This window comes from Eulemur rufifrons, chromosome 18 (assembly GCF_041146395.1).
Source record: "Eulemur rufifrons isolate Redbay chromosome 18, OSU_ERuf_1, whole genome shotgun sequence".
NCBI classification, from domain to species: domain Eukaryota; kingdom Metazoa; phylum Chordata; class Mammalia; order Primates; family Lemuridae; genus Eulemur; species Eulemur rufifrons.
The window spans coordinates 33,702,260-33,720,294 of NC_091000.1; the positions used below are offsets into that span (position 1 = coordinate 33,702,260).

General features: G+C 37.7%; 1 protein-coding gene across 1 annotated transcript in view; it reads left to right on the forward strand.

The window, feature by feature from the left end:
• Window positions 1-18,035, forward strand: part of ARHGAP10 (Rho GTPase activating protein 10) — a 284,652-nt gene that overhangs the window by 97,809 nt on the left and 168,808 nt on the right. The window contains exons 5-7 of the mRNA XM_069493709.1: window positions 5,913-6,014; window positions 11,154-11,264; window positions 13,133-13,237. Coding sequence (XP_069349810.1) covers window positions 5,913-6,014; window positions 11,154-11,264; window positions 13,133-13,237 — 318 coding nt within the window. The remainder of the gene's footprint in view (window positions 1-5,912; window positions 6,015-11,153; window positions 11,265-13,132; window positions 13,238-18,035) is intronic.

An 18,035-nucleotide genomic window follows, 5' to 3' on the forward strand; every position in this document is an offset into this window, starting at 1 on the left:
CTGATCTTCGAGAAGTTAGCAGCTCTGTGTGAGACTGTCAAAAAAGAAAAAAAAAAAAAAGGCAATAAAAATACGGTGATAAGTGCCATAATAGGAAGAAGCATAGGTGCCCTGGAATGTACCCCACCATCTGAGCTTTGGAGCACTGGAGAGTTTTTCAGGAAGACTTGATTCTTCCTGCTTTGAATCCTTTTTTGGTGATTTAATTAGCTATGTGATTTGGGGCAAGTTACTTAACACCTCTAAGCCTCAGTTTCCTGGTCTGTAAAATGAGACTAATGACACCTGTTTCAGAAGGTTATTGTGAGAATTAAGTGAATTTGATAATGTACTCCAAGTGTCTAGTGTGGGGCCTGGCTTATGCAGTTGCAATTGTTGGATTATCCCATTTATGACTTGCTCCCTCTCAGCTTGCCAGGCAAGAATTGCTCAGGTCTTTGTCCATTCTCTGCATGCTGGGCTCAGGGGTGCCCTGACTGAGCACTGTGGCTTATGACCTTTCTGGCCAAATAGTGCTAAGGTGCTGGTTTGGTGACTCTGGAGCAACCGAGCAGGATCCGATGGTGGCTCCTGGGGTTGGTGCCACTGCAGTTCTATGCTGGCTGGTTCACTTGTCCTCTGACAGATGTCACCTGGGTACCTACTGGATGTGGAGTCAAGTGCTCTGTAGGGATAGAAGCTGAATTCTCATCTCTTCAGAGCTGGTAGGAGCTTAAAAGAAAGGGTGGAGTGGGGTTGGAAAAGGCAAATGAAGTGTCAAGTAGGAATAGATGACATTGGTGTAGGTCAGGAGTTGACTGAGGCAGGGTGCTGCCCCCCACTGGAGAGTTGAGGGGGTGCCTCATAGAAGAGGGGGATTCACCTGGGCTGGAGAATGTTGGCCGACCAGGGATCACAGCACTCTGGTTAGCTTGGATAGACAGGATTGGGTTTTAAAAAGCATTCCTGCTGCTTCTATGACATGCAGTGTGAATCTTGTTGGCTGTGTGTGCGGTAGGGAAAGAGTTGGAATCTCTTAAGAAAAGCACAGTGAGCCTGCACCTAACATCTTTGATAGGTTCTTGGAAACTGGAACTTTCAGTGAAACTGATTACAGAGCCAATTTCCCGTAGGTTAATTGAGATAAAGAGTTAAGTTCTTAGAGCATATTTCTGGTCAAAAAATATCACCAAACTTCTAATATTAAACATTGAAATGAATGTGAGCTGCACATACATTGAAGAAAGATTGATAAAAACAAGAAAAATTATTTACCCAGTTATTCCAGTTCAGGGTTGTGGGTGGCAGGACCCTCTCCCAGCAGCTCAAGATGCCATCTCACACCCACATGCATTCACACTGGGACTGTAGACACGCCGGTCACCTCATGTGCACGGCTTTGGAATGTGGGAGGAAACCAGAGTACCTGCAGAAAACTCACACAGACAGGGACCCTCGCTGGGAATCCATTTTCCTTTTTTTTTTTTTCTTATCGGTGTTGTAACACAAGGATGTTACTTAAGGACCTGCTGTATTTAAATTCTAGACCAGTCAACCACTAAATATTATTTAATGTTTATAGCTCAAAAATAAACCTTTTTCATTTCTGCATCCAAGAAAATTGTAAAATACAGAAAATTCAAAAGTCATCTAGCAACTTTTAAAAACTTCTTCCCCTCTTGTAAAACAAAACAGTCTAGCACCCTATAGAAAAATGGGCAATTCACAATTATATTCAAACTTTTCTGATTCCTTTATGTTCTTTATCCATTTCTCAATGGAAGTATTAATGTGTGCTTTTAGCAAAAAATTGCTTAATGAGGAATTTTTATGTGTTAAGAATGTTTACTTTTATTGGTTGCACTCCCCCCCTTTGTTGTTTGCCTTTTAGCTTGATTATTGCATATTTTTTGATATTTAGAAGTACTATGGCTTCTTCCATTTCTTTCTTGCTTAGAATAAGTCCTCCTGTGTCCTGAGATCTGATGAAAATATTCTCTTTTCTTTGGCTTCATTTTTTACTGGTGACTCTTTCATTACATCTGGAATTAATTTTGGTACGAGGTGGAGTTTTCTTTCTGTTTCCTAGTAGTTAAACAATTGTACCAGCACCATTGGTTGAATAACATTTTCTTTTTTTTAAGCCAGTGATTTGTGGTGACAATATATTTTTACTTCTAATGGTATTCGAAAGATCTGGTTATTTGAATTGTGGTTTTTAGGTTCATGAATTCTCTCTACCATTTATACAACGTATATCTTATTTGACCCATTATGTTGTTTTCCGTAGTTGCTCTTTTTTATGGTTTTGGGGTTTTTTTTGCATGTGCAATTTTATTGTGGATTACAAGCTTTCTGTGAGTCATATTTAACCTATAAACATTTAGTTTGGCTTATTGAGGTTGTTGAAATAAAAAGAAATTGTTGCCACCATTTAAAAATCATTGGGTTTTCAGCTGTTCCAGAAAAATCAGAAGACACAGCCTAGGTACTGGGCCCGTCTTCCCACATGGCAAAGCCTGCTGGAGCTGAGTGATGGCCGTCTTCCCTCTAGAGCAGACGGGGCTCTCTGGTTTGCCGTGGCCCAAGCACTCGTCATTGCATTTCTCTCCCACCCTGCCCCATTCATTAGAGTACTGCCTGGCCCAGACTTACATGAGTTTGTAATGGTTGATTTATAAGAATAACTTTCACATGGTATTGAACTTGATCTTGATGGAACTATTTGGACTACGTTGCTGAATTTATATTACATAATTCCTGTAATACAATGTTAGGGGGGAAAAAACTCCATTCTTTATTGAATGCTACGTGAACAGTCTCCTTTAAAATTTGCATTATTTCAGCACAAGAAATCATAGGAGCACAAAGAAACAATAATACTTTATAATGACAATAAGAACAGATGCAAGAAGAAATAATTATCTAAGTCTTAAGATTCAAAAACAAAACACAGCAGCATTTGTACAGTGCTATACCACATAGGAACAAATGTGTTTCTGTTCTAAAATTGGTGGGTGTAATGTTGTTTCTTGGCTAAATTCTTTATTTCACAAAGCCTTTATGTCTCCAGTTTTCTCTCCTACCCAACTTTACCCACATGTTAATTTCCACACACACATTGCTGTGTGTGCTGGGTGTTTGGACTGCTGATTTCAGCATCACTCCTTCCTTTGTCCCTTTCTGTGACTCAGATGACATCGAATAAGGGAGTAAAAATGTTTTCATATACCTGGTAAGTGCTGGTCTGAAAAGAGAGTGAACATTTCTTACTGTGTGATCCTGCTTTGCAGCAATCTGTGGTCGGTGCACAGGCACGACTTCCATTCCTGTTCGGTTTAAACCTGAGAAACCGATGCTGAGAGAATGCTGTGACCCTGGTACAAAGTCGCAGGGTAATGGGTGGCCAGAGCTAGAACTTGAGTCTTCTGACACCTAGTTCCATGTGCGCTCCACAATACCAACTTTTTATATAGTGGACATTTTTAGGTATTGGGCATGTATTTGTTATAGTTTATTTTCTGTTAGTCATTAAAATAGTTGAAGAGTATAATAATGAAAAGCAGAAAAGAGAGGAACCATGTAGCACTAACACCCTAGATTTTTATGAAATAATTGTAAATGAAGAAAAACTTAGGGCGTAGAGAAAAAGAAAGTCCTTTTGTTTTAACAAAAGGGTCACTGCTATGTGAAAGAGGTTAAAATAAAACTGCCTACTTTTTTTTTGTTACTTTCTTACACGTAGGTGAACCATAGGATCACAGAATTTTAGGATAGGGTCTAAGAACGAGCTAGTACAAGGAAATCCCTGATCTTTTTGTAAACTTAGGTTCTGTGTTGTCAGGTGGTCTTTTGCGAAGGTGTTTAGCTAGTTGGTAATTAGATTCGGAGTAGAAACCCTGGTTGCTGAGTCTCTTCTCCATCAATGTGGGGATTAATTGAGGGTCTTTAGATGACCTGGCAGAGGACATCCTATCCTGGGTTCCGAAACCAGCTTTTCATGGTCCCATGTAGTGGGGGTGGGTGAAAGTTAAATATAAATAAATAGAGAATTAACATGCTTCCTTTAATCTCTTTGCCTGATAGGAAAAAAAAAATCATGCCAGAAAAGGCTGGAATAATTCATTATTTCTGCTTTAGAAAATAGAAGTTGGAAAATAGAAAAGAAAATGTTCCTTTTCAGGGCTGTGGAGAGTTAGGAAGAGTTTGAAGTTAATGGAAACATTGGACAGCATGAGGACATAGTGTGTTCTCATTGATACTCAAAAATATTTATTAAATATCTACCACCTTGGCAAGCAGCTTTGGGGGGGGATAAGTCTGTCTTCTCTGCATTTAAAAATTTGGCTACTTGTTTTCTTAAAAAGCTTCTATAGCAAAAGGAAAGCACATGTGTACTATTTCTAGGCAGGACTTGAGAAATGTTTGTGATGTTAACCAAAGGATCTCAGTACTATTATAGTACATCAATATTATTTTAGGCCCTGTTGACCGATTGATACATATTCTTTTTTTTTTTTTTTTTGTTGTTGAGACAGAGTCTCACTTTGTTGCCCAGGCTAGAGTGAGTGCCGTGGCGTCAGCTTAGCTCACAGCAACCTCAGACTCCTCGGCTTAAGCGATCCTACTGCCTCAGCCTCCCAAGTAGCTGGGATTACAGGCATGCGCCACTATGCCCGGCTAATTTTTTCTATATAGATTTTTAGTTGTCCATATAATGTCGTTCTATTTTTAGTAGAGACGGGGTCTCGCTCAGGCTGGTCTCAAACTCCTGACCTTGAGCGATCCACCCGCCTCGGCCTCCCAGAGTGCTAGGATTACAGGGGTGAGCCACCACGCCCGGCCCACATATTCTAAATAGTGTTACAGAAATCAGCTGAGTATGGTGGCTCACACCTGTTATCCTAGCACTCTGGGAGGCCAAGGCAGGAGGATGGCTTGAGGTCAGCAGTTTGAGATTGTAGTGAGCTATGATGACGCCTCTGCACTCTAGCCGGGGCAACAAAGCAAGACTCTTATCTCCAAAAAAAGAAAGAAAGAAATCACTGGTAAGTTTTGAGGAAGTACATGACATTTATGGTCAGAGGATCTTACTGTTATACAAGTTTGAGTATCCCTAATCTGAAAACCTGAAATCTACAATACTCTGAAACTTTGACCACTGACATGACACTGCAAGTGGAAAATTCCACACCTGACCCCTTATTTTCTGATGGTTCAGTGCACATAAGCTTTGTTTCATGTATAAAATTATTAAAAATAAAAATATTGTATAAAATTATTTTCAGGTTATGTGTATAAGGTGTATACGAAACATAAGAGAATTTAATGTTCGGACTTGGGTCCCATCCCCAAGATATCTCATTATGTATATGCAGATATTAAAAATAAATTGGAAACCCGAACCTCTTCCGATTCCAAGCATTTCGAAGAAACGATACTCAATCCATATTAATACTGGATCTTTAGGGAAGAATATCTTTCCCAAGATATTTTTTCTAACAGTGTGTATTATGAGTTTTTTATCTAGAAAAAACTTACTACATTTTAAATGAATTCCATTTCTATGCCAAAATCTGGAGCAAGTTTGCTTTTTTAAGCTTAAATTCTTTTTATGTATTTTTTTTCTTTCTCTGAGGGATGAGTGACATAGCACTAATTCTTAATACTGATAGGTATGAAGAGTTGAAAAATAACATAGGCTTGGGAAAAAGTCCATTAAAGGAAAAGAGAAAAGTGTCTTTTCAATCCTAATGCTGTCTTGATGATTAATAAGCAGTAAGCTGGGTATAGATATGTTTTTTAGATAGCTTCATCACATTCAGTGGTATTTTATTTTCAAATATTTTTCATATTTTGAGCTTCCCAGTGGATTAACTATATGCATTTTTTTCTGTTTAATCAGAGTTGTCTGTTTTTTTTTTGATTTGTAGGAAGAAAAAAAGAAGTTTGACAAAGAGACAGAAAAGAATTATAGTACAATTGATAAACATTTGAATTTATCAGCGAAAAAGAAAGACTCACATTTACAAGAGGTATTCTTTTTATTTTTGTTTCCAAAATTTAATAAGCAATACATGTCTTTTTAAAAAATGTGCTTTACTTTCATAAACTTTTCATCTGGCATTATATAGAGATAAAAAAGGGAACAGTTTTTGTCATAAATCAAGAAAAAGTTCTTGTGAAACAAGACAAAAAATAATGAATATATCTTAAAGTGATTGAATATGGAATTCAGTATGGATTTATAGAAGTAAAATTCTTGGTTCTGAGTATTTTTTCACAGAAACAATAATTTTAACTAGCATTAGTGAAGAGCAGATATATTATTTGTGAGAATAGACCCATTAATTGGCTTTCAAGAGTTCTTGAGGAAATGAATTGAATTTAATAAGCTCATATACCATTTTGCCTTTATGTGAAGGCAGCATTAATCTTATTTAACGCTGAGGACCCAGGAGGTTCAGCTTCATTGGAAAGAGAGCATCTGTTTTACTTGTGTTAATAGACTTATTTATTTTGGAGGGACATTTTTGTAAGGAGAAAGGAATTTATGTCTTATCTTTCATTTTCTCTTTCTATTTCTTACTAAATCTGCTGCCATTTATTTTTCTTACACACTTGAATAGCAACTGAATTGTTGACAATTTGGAACATATGCTTTTATTAAAAATAATGCTGTCTGCAGTTGTTAGGATCTTGTCTCAGTCCACAAAATTGTGATGCCCCAACCTGTTTGTTTTTAAACACATAAAGAATCTGGGCATAATGTACTACTATGATATACATTTATTGAAGTCTCATCAAAAAGACATCAACAGCATTGACTCTAGTATAAACCTGGGTTATTTTTTAAAGTCAAATATTTAGTTGCAAAGGGTGTGTGTGTGTGGGGGGGGTGTTGGTTTGGTGTTACTCACATGTGACTTTTTTTTGTCTAATTCCTTTGAGTGACATTTGGATGGCACTTCACAGCTCATAAAAGAGAATGGAGCTTTTATACCACTTAATCCTCACTGCAGTACCGTAGGTAGAGCTCCATTCTCTCCTTGTTCCGTGTTATGCAGAGAACCATGCAATTATTACATCATCCCCTTGTCTCCCTCATCTCCCACCCTCTGTCAATTTTGAAATGAAAGCTGTTGCTTTTATAGGTCCCACTCTTCATGCTAGCAGTTTCCTACCTCTGTTCTCTTTTATCTCTATTTTCAGGCATCCTAAAGAGGATTTCCAATTCCCCAAGTAAATTTCCATCTCCACTTCACTCTCTAATTAGGTATCTCATTTTAAGCTTTGCTTACACAAAAATCTTTGGCGTCATCTGGTCCATTAGCATATGTTTTCTTTAGCTCCAGAATATGCTCAGAATGCGTCACTTCTTGTGACCTTCTCTTCTCCCGATGGCTACCTCAAGAGGCCCCGGGGCCCACAGGTTCCTCTGTGACCCACCCCACCTGGGGCCAACATACGTACTCCTTGCTAAGGGCCTTTGTGTTTGTTCTTCCTTCTGCTCAGTATGTTTTTTTAAAACCCATATTCACATGCCTTATGCCTTCAGGTATTCTTCCAAAATACTCCCTTCTCGGAGGTCACTTTATTCAAAGCTCTCCCTGGCCATCTTATTTAGAATGTCCCCTTCACTCTGCTTACTGTTTTTTCATATTTCTTATAACCATTTGACATACTACGTATTTGTTACATGGCTTCTGCCACTAGAATTTAAACCCTTTGAAGGCAACAACATCGTTTTATTCAGTACTCTATCCCCAATGCCCAGAACAGTACCTGTCAGGGAATAGGTAGGTACTTAATATATATTTATCGAATGAACAAGTGTGAAGATGCTTGCACAGTGAGCTAGGGCTTCAGCAATTGCATCAATCCCTAAGATAATTAAACTCCAAATCAGAAATTTGGAAAGATCAAATAATTTCAGTTTCATTTAAATTACATATACTTTCCTGTCTTGCTCTGTTTGCTCTTTACAAACATACAAACTCCCACTTGAAACAGGCTTTTTGTTTTTTTTGTAAGAGGGAAGGCCTTAAAAGGGGGAATGATTTTTAAGAGGGGAAAAAGTTAGATTTGGATATTCATTACTTTTGGCAGTGGCTAATGTATTGCTAATCTTCAGTGACTTAAGTGCTCAAGTGATTAATAAAGGCTGCAGAGAATACTACTGAACAAAGGTATAGAAATTTGTATAATTCATTCTCTGTTGCTTCAAATGAAAATGAGAGGAGACATTGTAGCATACCATGCCGGCTATTTTGGTACTCTGTTAGGACCTGCTGTTACAGTTCTACGTTTATAGGGCATAGTAGCTTCTACTTTTATTTACATCCCTAAATTCTGCTTTACATTTGTACTATGACAAGTATTGGATGTTTGAGAAAACTCCATTCCTGTTGATTTTTAAAGTCTATTTTTCCTTCCCGAGTAGCCAAATGATAATATGTCAGTATAAATATGACTAGAGAAATAGATTTTTTGAATAACTTTGCACGAGACTGATCTACTCTCTTATGCACATTTACGGCAAGAATGGCCGGAAATTAGATGATCATCAAATTGAAACTGTTTGTTAAAAACTAATAACTTTTGCCTGGTGTCAGCAGAAGTTTAGGGATGGCCTTTTAGACTTGGTCGGGGTGAAGGAAATCATTTTGTGCCCCTAGGCACGCTGTGGATGTCCCTGGCATTGTTGTACCTTAGGGCTGTCGAGGATCCCAGGGATTCTGGTGATTTACTGATGAAGCACATGGCTCAGCTGTTCTGGATTCTCAGAACGTCGAGGGTTTGGGGATAGAGGCTGACCTGCAACGCAAGGGCCGTTGCAGTCACAAGAACAACCGGGAGAGAGACTCCACTAAAAGACAAAACCAGCTCGATAGATCTGGTGTAATTTTCTTGAAGGGCCTTTCCTAGTAATAACATGAAGAAACCACCCTGCTCCTGTCTTCATTTCATTAAATACCCAATGAAATTACAGTGTTTTTGCTGGGAGTTGTGCCAATGGACTGCTGGAGGCTGAACTACCAAACTCTGGTTATTAGAGGCGCAAAAATATTATAATTTTGAGGAGCGTTACGTAGAAAGTCTCATTTTAGCTTAGTACCACTCTTATTATATTTAAATACTTTACTTAAAGCATTTGATGTTAAAATTTTTTATTACATGTTCAATACATTTCTCCCTCCAAATTAACACATTTTGGTTGAAAAATTTATGATTTTCACCATTTTCAAGTGTACAGTTCAGCGGCATTGAGTACTTCACACTGTTGTGCAACCATCACCACCGTCCATTTCCAGAACTTTTCATCTTCCCAAAATGAAACTCTGTACCTGTACGATAACGTCCCATTTTCCTTTCACTCCAGCTCCTGGTGATCACAATTCTATTTTCTATCTCTATTAATTTGACTATTATTAGTATCTCTTATAAGTGGAATCCTACAGTATTGGTCTTTTTGTGTCTAATTTATTTCACTTAACATAATGTCCTCAAAGCTCATCCATGGTGTAGCCCGTGTCAAAATTTCCTTCCTTTTTAAGGATGAATAATATTCCATTGTATGCATACACCACATTTTTTTTTTTTCCTTTGACACAGAATCTCGCTCTGCTGCATGGGCGAGTGTGCCATGGCATCAGCCTGGCTCACAGCAACCTCAAACTCCTGGGCTCAAGCAATCCTCCTGCCTCAGCCTCCTGAGTAGCTGGCAGTACAGGTGCACACCACCACGCCTGGCTAATTTTTTCTATTTTTAATAGAGATGGGGTCATATTCTTGCTCAGGCTGGTCTCGAACTCCTGAGCTCAAGTGATCGTCCTGCCTCGGCCTCCCAGAGTGCCAGGATTACAGGCGTGAGCCACTGTGCCCGGCCAATATCGCATTTTGATATCTATTCATTCATCTCTTGATGGACAACTGGATTGCTTTTACCTTTTGGATGTTGTGCATATGGGTACACAAATATCTGTTTGAGTCCCTGCTTTCAATTCTTTGGGTATATATCCAGAAGTTGAATTGCTGGATCATACAGTCATTCTATTTTTAATGTTTTGAGGAAACTTCATTCTGTTTCTCACAGTGCCTGCACCATCTTACATTCCCACCAACGGTGCACAAGGGTTCCAGTTTCTTCATATCGTCACTGATGCCCCTTATTTTCTTCTCCTTTTTCTTTCTTCCTTCTTCCATCATCTTTTTTGGATAGTGGCCATCCTAACGGATATGAAGCAGTATCTCATTGTGAGTTTGATTTGCATTTCTCTAATGATTAGCCATCTTGAGCATCTTTTCATGTACTTATTGGCCATTCATATATCCTCTCTGGAGAAATGCATAGATAAACACCTTTAAGAGTAAAATTAGCTAAGTTAGGAAAAATACTTACACAATGCCTTATAGGAGTAGTTTCTAGGATGAGAATTCTTTCTCCACTGTTCCTCTGTGGAATCGTGCTCTTCCCCCAATTCCTTCCTAGTTAGGCCAGCAAGCTAAGCTGGAACCTCTTTTGGGGTTCGTCTCCTGACCAGCTGGTGCCCCCTTCACTCCCAGGGTATCAGACATTGTGAGGGCCGTGACTGCGCGCAGATGGGCAGCCAGCCCTGGCCCGCCTTTGGGAGCCAGGTTCTTGAGATGCTGCCCTGGCGGCTGCTTCCCCACCTGCTGCCATCACTCCCTAAGTCTGCAGTGACTGGCGTTGCTCCAACCCTCTCTCTCAGGCAGACTTTATTCTTAGAGGATTTGTTCATGGAAATGATGTTTGTGTGATTGTGACTCTATGTATGTGATTCATCCACGTTGGGTGTCAGTCATGGTTGTGGGGAGAGCCTGCTTGATGTTCAATCTTTGGAGGTCAAGCTCAACTTACAGAGATGGGGTCAGCAAATTTTTTCTGCAAAGAATCTGATAGTAAATATTTTAGATTTTTGTGGACCATAAGGTCCCTGTTGCAACTGTTCAATTCCGCTCTTGTAGCGGGAAAGTAGCCACAGACAATAAATAAACGAATAGGCTATGACTATATTCCAATACAACTTTATTTACCAGAAACAGGCCACATGACATATTTGGCCCGACAACTGTATTTTGCCGACCTCTGTTACAGAGTTTCACTTCTCACTACCTCCAGTTTGTGACTAACCTGAATTATTTTAACATAGGCAGATATCCAGGTGGAGCAAAACCGGCAGCACTTTTATGAACTGTCTCTTGAATATGTATGTAAGCTTCAGGAAATCCAAGAGAGAAAGAAGTTTGAGTTTGTGGAACCTGTGAGTATTCCATCAAGTTGTTTGCTAGCAGACTTTTGTGACATAATAGAAATAATTTTTCTTCCTAGATCTAATTTATGGTTCTTACAGGCTGTAGTGCATAAACATGAAGCAAGACATAAATTGAAAAGGGCAGACACAGATAGCCACGAAATCAAGACATTGCCTCTAAGTCATTGGTTCTCAACTGTGTCGCACAGAAGCACATAATGAATATTATTCCTGTTGCTACGTGAGCTCAAGGACTGCAACTAGGTGCAATTTCTATCATCTTGGTTGTAGCTCCACCCTTTAAAAAATCCCTCTGAAAGAATTTATATTAGACTATGAGTGAAAGGGGGTTGTTCATGGGATAATCTTTACTCAGGTTTGTTTCTAAAGCAAGTATACCAATTTAAAGTTTGGTACTTTAAACAATTATTTGTAATATGATTTCTAACACCACTTCCAATGCTTACGGCAATCTGAGAACCAGTGTGTGGAACATTTGAAACAGTTTTGTGAGTTACTTTAGCATTTCTTTATACTTACATGAGAAGCACATGATTTTTGTTTGTAACTATAGAGATGTTTTTAACATCTTTGGTTATTTACATATTTACATGTGGGCATATATATGAATATATGTCTTGTCAAAATATAAAGGATATTTCATAATGTGGGTTTTAGCAAAAAATTGACAAACACTGGATTTCATGGTTCTCAAGATTCATTTTAATTTTAATCTGGACTTTTGTTGTGTGCTATTCTTTTCTTAAAAAGTTATATTGATATGTAATTCATATCTTATACAATCTACCCATTGTGTGTATGATTTTTAGAAACAAAAGAATAACCAAGTAATGATTCAAAATTAGCATTCATGGAGCTATGATCTAGTTGGGGTAATAGAATTAATCTAAATTAAACAATTATAGAAAAATTAAACCTCCTTAAAGCTTTCTTTTTATGTGAAATAATAATGGCCTGCATTTATTGGGCATTTACAATGCTCAGTCATTGTTCAAATCATTGTTCTGAGTAGTGTACTGTACTCATTCATTCCATGCACTAACTCAATGAGAAGGTATTTTTATTATCCCACGTAGCAAATAAGGAAACAAAGTAGAGAAAGTTTCATTAATTCACCCAAGTTCCCCAATAAGCCATTGCCGAAGTTGGAAACTGACCCTGCTGGGCATTTGATATCAGAACCCCAAATTCCTAACCATTACTCTTTGTGACATTCTGAATAAAAGGAACTTCAGGATTTCCTTAAGTTTCTCCCCAAATCATTTCTGCTCACTTTAGATTTACTCACATGTGGGGCAGAAGCAGCTGCCCTCTAATTAAGAGGGGCAGGTTGGGAGTTGGGAGAAAAGGAAGGGTTTAATTACAGGCCTGTGTCTGCCCCCGGCAAGGCACTGAACATCCTTGTCAACCAGACCCAGAGGCTGCACTCCACTGGATGTCTTGAGCTCTTTAATTCTGTGATTTTACTGTCTTATAGATTGTATCAACCTGCAGTGGTAAGGTTTGAGTTATAAATGAATATTGGGTTTCTCTTGACTAAAAAGGACAAACCAGTGACTTAGAATTCCATTTTTTCCTATAGAGCATACTAAAAAAATTGACTAATTGCTCTGATATTTAAGAAAAAAGCATGGTTTTCCAAAAAGACCAATTAATCAATACTATGCACTTGGATTTACTTGAATACTAGTGACTTCCTTTTAATTACTTTACTTCAGCAGGATAACAGTGAGATGAGAGGGAGAAACTTGGCTGTTTATATGATTCTTTTTTCCCCAGATTTTTTTTTTTTTTGTGTGTGTATGTGTGTGTGAGTATGTGTGTGTGCTAATATCTCTTTTTTCCCTTTGTCTTAGATGCTGTCATTTTTTCAGGGGATGTTTACTTTCTATCATCAGGGCCATGAACTTGCCAAAGACTTCAATCACTACAAAATGGAACTACAGATCAATATTCAGAATGTAAGGAAACGAAAGCTTCCTTGTATAAAACAGATGTTTGAAATGTGTATTTTTCATTTATGTAGTGTAGGAAAAGCCTCAAACTAAGACCATGCTGATCTGTTGGTACTGAGAAACTGAGGATATGTTGCCACCTTCTGGTCAATTCTTGGTGTAGCAAACTGCTTTTCCGCCGCTCGGGAAATTCTGCCACCTGGTGGCTTTTCCTGCACTTTCTGGGACAATTCTAAGGATTGGCTTTGTTAACTCTAAATTAGCTGTGTATCAAACAGAAAAAAGAGCTCCCACTTTAGATTTAAGGCATTTAAATTACAATGAACTAAATATCTTCCCGGTTAACTGTGCATCTTGATTTTTATTCCCAGGTAGGCTTATTGTGGAATTTCTTCCCTACGATTTATGCACATTCACTAATGCAGTGGTGTTCATAGTTGCCCTTGGTCTTCATTATTTTCCTTTGGAAAATGTACATTTTCTATCAGGTGTTGGATAAAGAGTGTTAGGAAAATTTTATCCATTGAGCAGTATACTATATGTTATGTTATTCAGGTGGCAGATATTTTTCCTCCCAGTACATTAGGTGATCTCAGAAGTGTCCTCATTGAAAAGCTAGTCAGGGTGTTTAGTATAATTTGAGGCCTTGTTAGAAATCCAGTGTGATAGCTTTGTGACAAACTAACAGCTTACACAGGTGGATGGATGGGAAGCTATGTGGTGTTTGCTGCCTGTCCTTAATTTTATGCAAAATTAGTTGAGGATGAATGCCTTTTGTGTAGACTCGATTTCCAAGGTTGTTTTTTTTTTTTTTTATAGTTCCCTGTACAAAACATTTATAATCCCTGCTGGGATTATAAAAATCTCTTGTTTTTGTAATTTATGTGTCAACTTCCATTAATAGATTGACATTCAGCTGGGCTACTGATAATAGAGTCCTTGAGTAGATTTTTTTTCCTGCTGCTGTGACCCCAGGCTCAGTGAAGAGAATTATAAAATATGTGACCATAGTGTAACAAAATTAAAAAATTCCAAATGTACACATGTAGATTAATCCTTGTCACTCAAAATTGACACCGTAGGTTGTAGAATATTTAATGATGTGATTTTTCAGAATACTTTTGCAGGCAGAACATAGTTTTGTAAAAAGAACATTAAATAGCTTAGAAGATTACATTATAATCCTGATTTTTTTTTTTTTTTTTTTTTTTCCTTTTCTCTTTCTCCACTAACTGGCTGTAGAACTTGTGGAATTACACTTTTTCTGTCTGGACCTCGCCTGTCAAGGGTAGGGCAGGCCTGGGTGAGAACCTTCAGGCAGGACTGCATGTGTAATTTGTGGGGACCAATGTAAAATGAAAAAGTCAGGGCCCCTTATTACAAATTCAGAGATAGACAGTAGAGCATTAACTCAAGCAGGAGACTTCTGAGCACAAGTCCCTGTGGGACCTTGCAGGCTACATGTCCCTGAAGCCAGCCTTACCTCGAGCTCTGGGGCGAGGTATGGGGAAACATAAAAGTCTTTGGGGCCTTCCTCAAAACTGTCCCTGCACAGCTTGCTTATGGCATGGAAGTACATTTATAACACACCTGAGGGGGGAAGGAGGGGATCTAGTTACCTTACATAAACCAAAATAATTTCAGAGAGACTAAATATTTAAATAGGAATGAGCAGTACTCAGTCGCGAAATCTCACACGCAAAACTTCAAGGTAGGCTGTCATTTGAAATGGCTCACAAAATGGCCTGGTTAATATCCTTAATGCATTAAGAACTTTCACAATTGACGACAACATTCGTTTTCTGTCAAGAAATGGGCAAATCACAGTTTACTGGAAAAAAAAAAAAAACCAACAAAAACACCTTTTTCTGTATCTTCTGGAATTTAAGAATGGTCATCAGTAAATTGCCCTAAATCCTGTACCTGTTCTCTAAATATTCATGTCTCCTTTTTATTCTGGCTGTTTCTGAGGTCACTTCTGCAGCTCTCGGAAGTAGAGTCTGTTCTTTGTCCCTGCCTCACCTTCAGTACTGAAAATACCTGATCTAGGTGTCATCTTTGCTTTTCATTTTTGCTTTTATCTAATTCTTTTCTCTTTGAAATATTGGCATCTTTGAACATGTCACTCATTCTATATCATCTGCTGTACCTCAATGATGCTGTAATTTACACATTTCTTGGCCATTCATCTCATTCCCTAATGATGTCAGTTTTTATTATAATAAGGGGAAAATGATAGCTAAAATGTTTTTCATATTATTGAAAAAAATCCCAGTTACGTGTTATTTTTTTGTGCTATAGATATTTATGTGTTTAAGGAAATACTCAAAACCAAATCTCAGAGTTAACTGTCTCTGCGTTATTATAGATAATTTTAATCAACTTTTCAGTATTATAGTAAAAAAAATTAAGTAGCAAAAATATTTTATAATCAGAAAAAAGGTAAAAGTTATTTAAAAGTGAAAACAACCTTTTCCTCCCATCTGATTACACCTATTCTATTGTAAAAATGTCTGGACTTTTTTTTTTTTTTTTTTTTTTTGAGAGATTCACTCTTCATCCATTTTCTATAATCTAGAGTAATAAGTGGAAAGCAAGAAAGTAGCAAGATGGGTTTTAGAAAATAGATTTTCTGGAAGAATGGAAATTGCATCGAAATTGAAGAATATTTTAAGAAACTAAATTTTGGACTTCTGTGATCTTTATCCTCAGAAGAATGTGGGGAAAAGGGGAGACTAGAATAGAATTCTTCCTAGAAGGAAATACAACACGAGACATTTTAGGATTCATCTCAAAAGTGATGAAGAATGTCTAAGAAGCATTTAAGAATATGGGCAAAATATTTTTGTAACAGTGTTATGAGGAAAATAGAATACCAAAACAATAGCTTTCTTTTTTTAATAAAAGAGATTGGAAGTGATCACGTCAAAATACGACAGTGGTTTTATTTTTAAAAGGGTGGGTGTATGATTACTTTTTATCTTGTTTATATTTTTTTTTGGTCCCCCCAATAGGACTATTTATGTCTTCCTCTCTCTCTGTTTTATAATGATATGGTGGATTAGTTTTTATAATCTGGAAAAAAAATTTAAAAAGATACTTTCTCTTCCAATCGGATTTAAAATAATAAAATTATAAGACTTAATTTAAGGCTGGTTTGTTTGGAAATGTTTATTTACTGAAACACAGAAGGAAAGGAAGGAACACAAGACAGCAGTGATCTTTCATTGGCATTGGGTAGCATCAGACGATGACCTGCCCCGTGGTCATTGTGAGAGTTAAAGAACCACAGGTGTTTTCAGGACTGCCAGGCAGCGTAAGTGCTCAGATGTTACCTATTGTAACATTTACAGTCTAACATTATTATAATTAGAGGATATCTTCAAATGTACTTGGAATTTAGAATTGGAAATTGCCAGGTTCTGGCCATTCTGATTAGTGTTCAAATTTAAAAATCATGATTTTTACTTCAATTCATAATTTACCTAAAAATGATATATTTGGAAAAAAAAAAAGCTAAGCCTTTCCCTTCCCAGTGCAGAGACATAAGCCTCTGGATAAGCAGGAGTGAGGGAGAAGTACTTGATGGAGGTGCCTGCAGCAGGGAAAATGGGTATTTGGGGAGCACAGAGGCGGCAGGGGGAAGAGGCTTCTGGAGTGTCTGGGAGATTGAGTACATTGAGCAGGTGTGGTAATTGAACAAACAGCAAATATGTTGAAGATAATGGGAGCCGGGTTTCTCACTATCTGAGAAGAAATTCACATATTTGGAAAGGGATAGGCCAGAAAGAAACCTGAAGTATTGGAGTGGAAGTAGATTTATCAGTAGGAAGTCATGGGTTTTTAAATACATAAATAGATACAGAAGTAGTAATACGTGTTTCTGGGTGTAAGTGTATGTATATGTATGATACGTACATATATTTTCTAAGTCTGTCTGCTGAGAAGCCTGAGAGGCAATGGCAGCCCCTTAGCTGTGGATACACTGTGCCCAGATTTTGGTTTCTATCATAAATACTGCCATCCACTAAAGGGAACAAGGGCTCCTTTGGAGAAATGGCAGATTCCAGGATTAGGACAAGGGAAGTATAAGAAGAAGCTAGGTAATGTTATTGGACCAGAAAGAAAGAATTGCTCAAAGAATTAAGGCGACAGGTTGAAAGACATGGAAACCAGCCTGAAAGGGCTCCTGCTGCTCAAATCTAGGACAATTTGAGTATTAACATAAATAATGGGATTAAATAACACAACTCATTGGCTTAAATAGAAGTGTATGCATGTGATGGCATCTATACGTCATACACATATGTGTATGTGATGTATGCATAATACATATATGAGAAGTGAGGGTTGGAAGGAACCTTAGCAAAATGATGGAGGGGAATAAAAGCAGGGTGAAATCAGTATAAAGATGGACACGAAACCCTGGAGACATGAGAGACAGGAAGAAGAGAGGGAACTAGCTATCAACTGATGAGTTCTCTTTGCTTAAAGTACATAAACAGATTTTTTTTTTTTAGCTCTTAGTTTGTGTTTAAAATAAACCTCTGCAGATAGATTTCCCCTTTTACAACCTACATTTATCAGACTCTCCCACTAGAAAAAAGTGTACCATTCTGTCATTTTTCTGCTCTTAGGACCCTTGATTACTCTTTTTATTGTAGGGAGGAGAGAGAAATTTCAGTGATAATTTTCTATCTCAGCTCCTCTCTGTAGTTTCACATCAGCAGTTTCTCGGTATTAACACAATTATTTTTCAGTGTGGATGAAAGAAATGTCCAGGAACTCGGCAGTGCTGACTCAT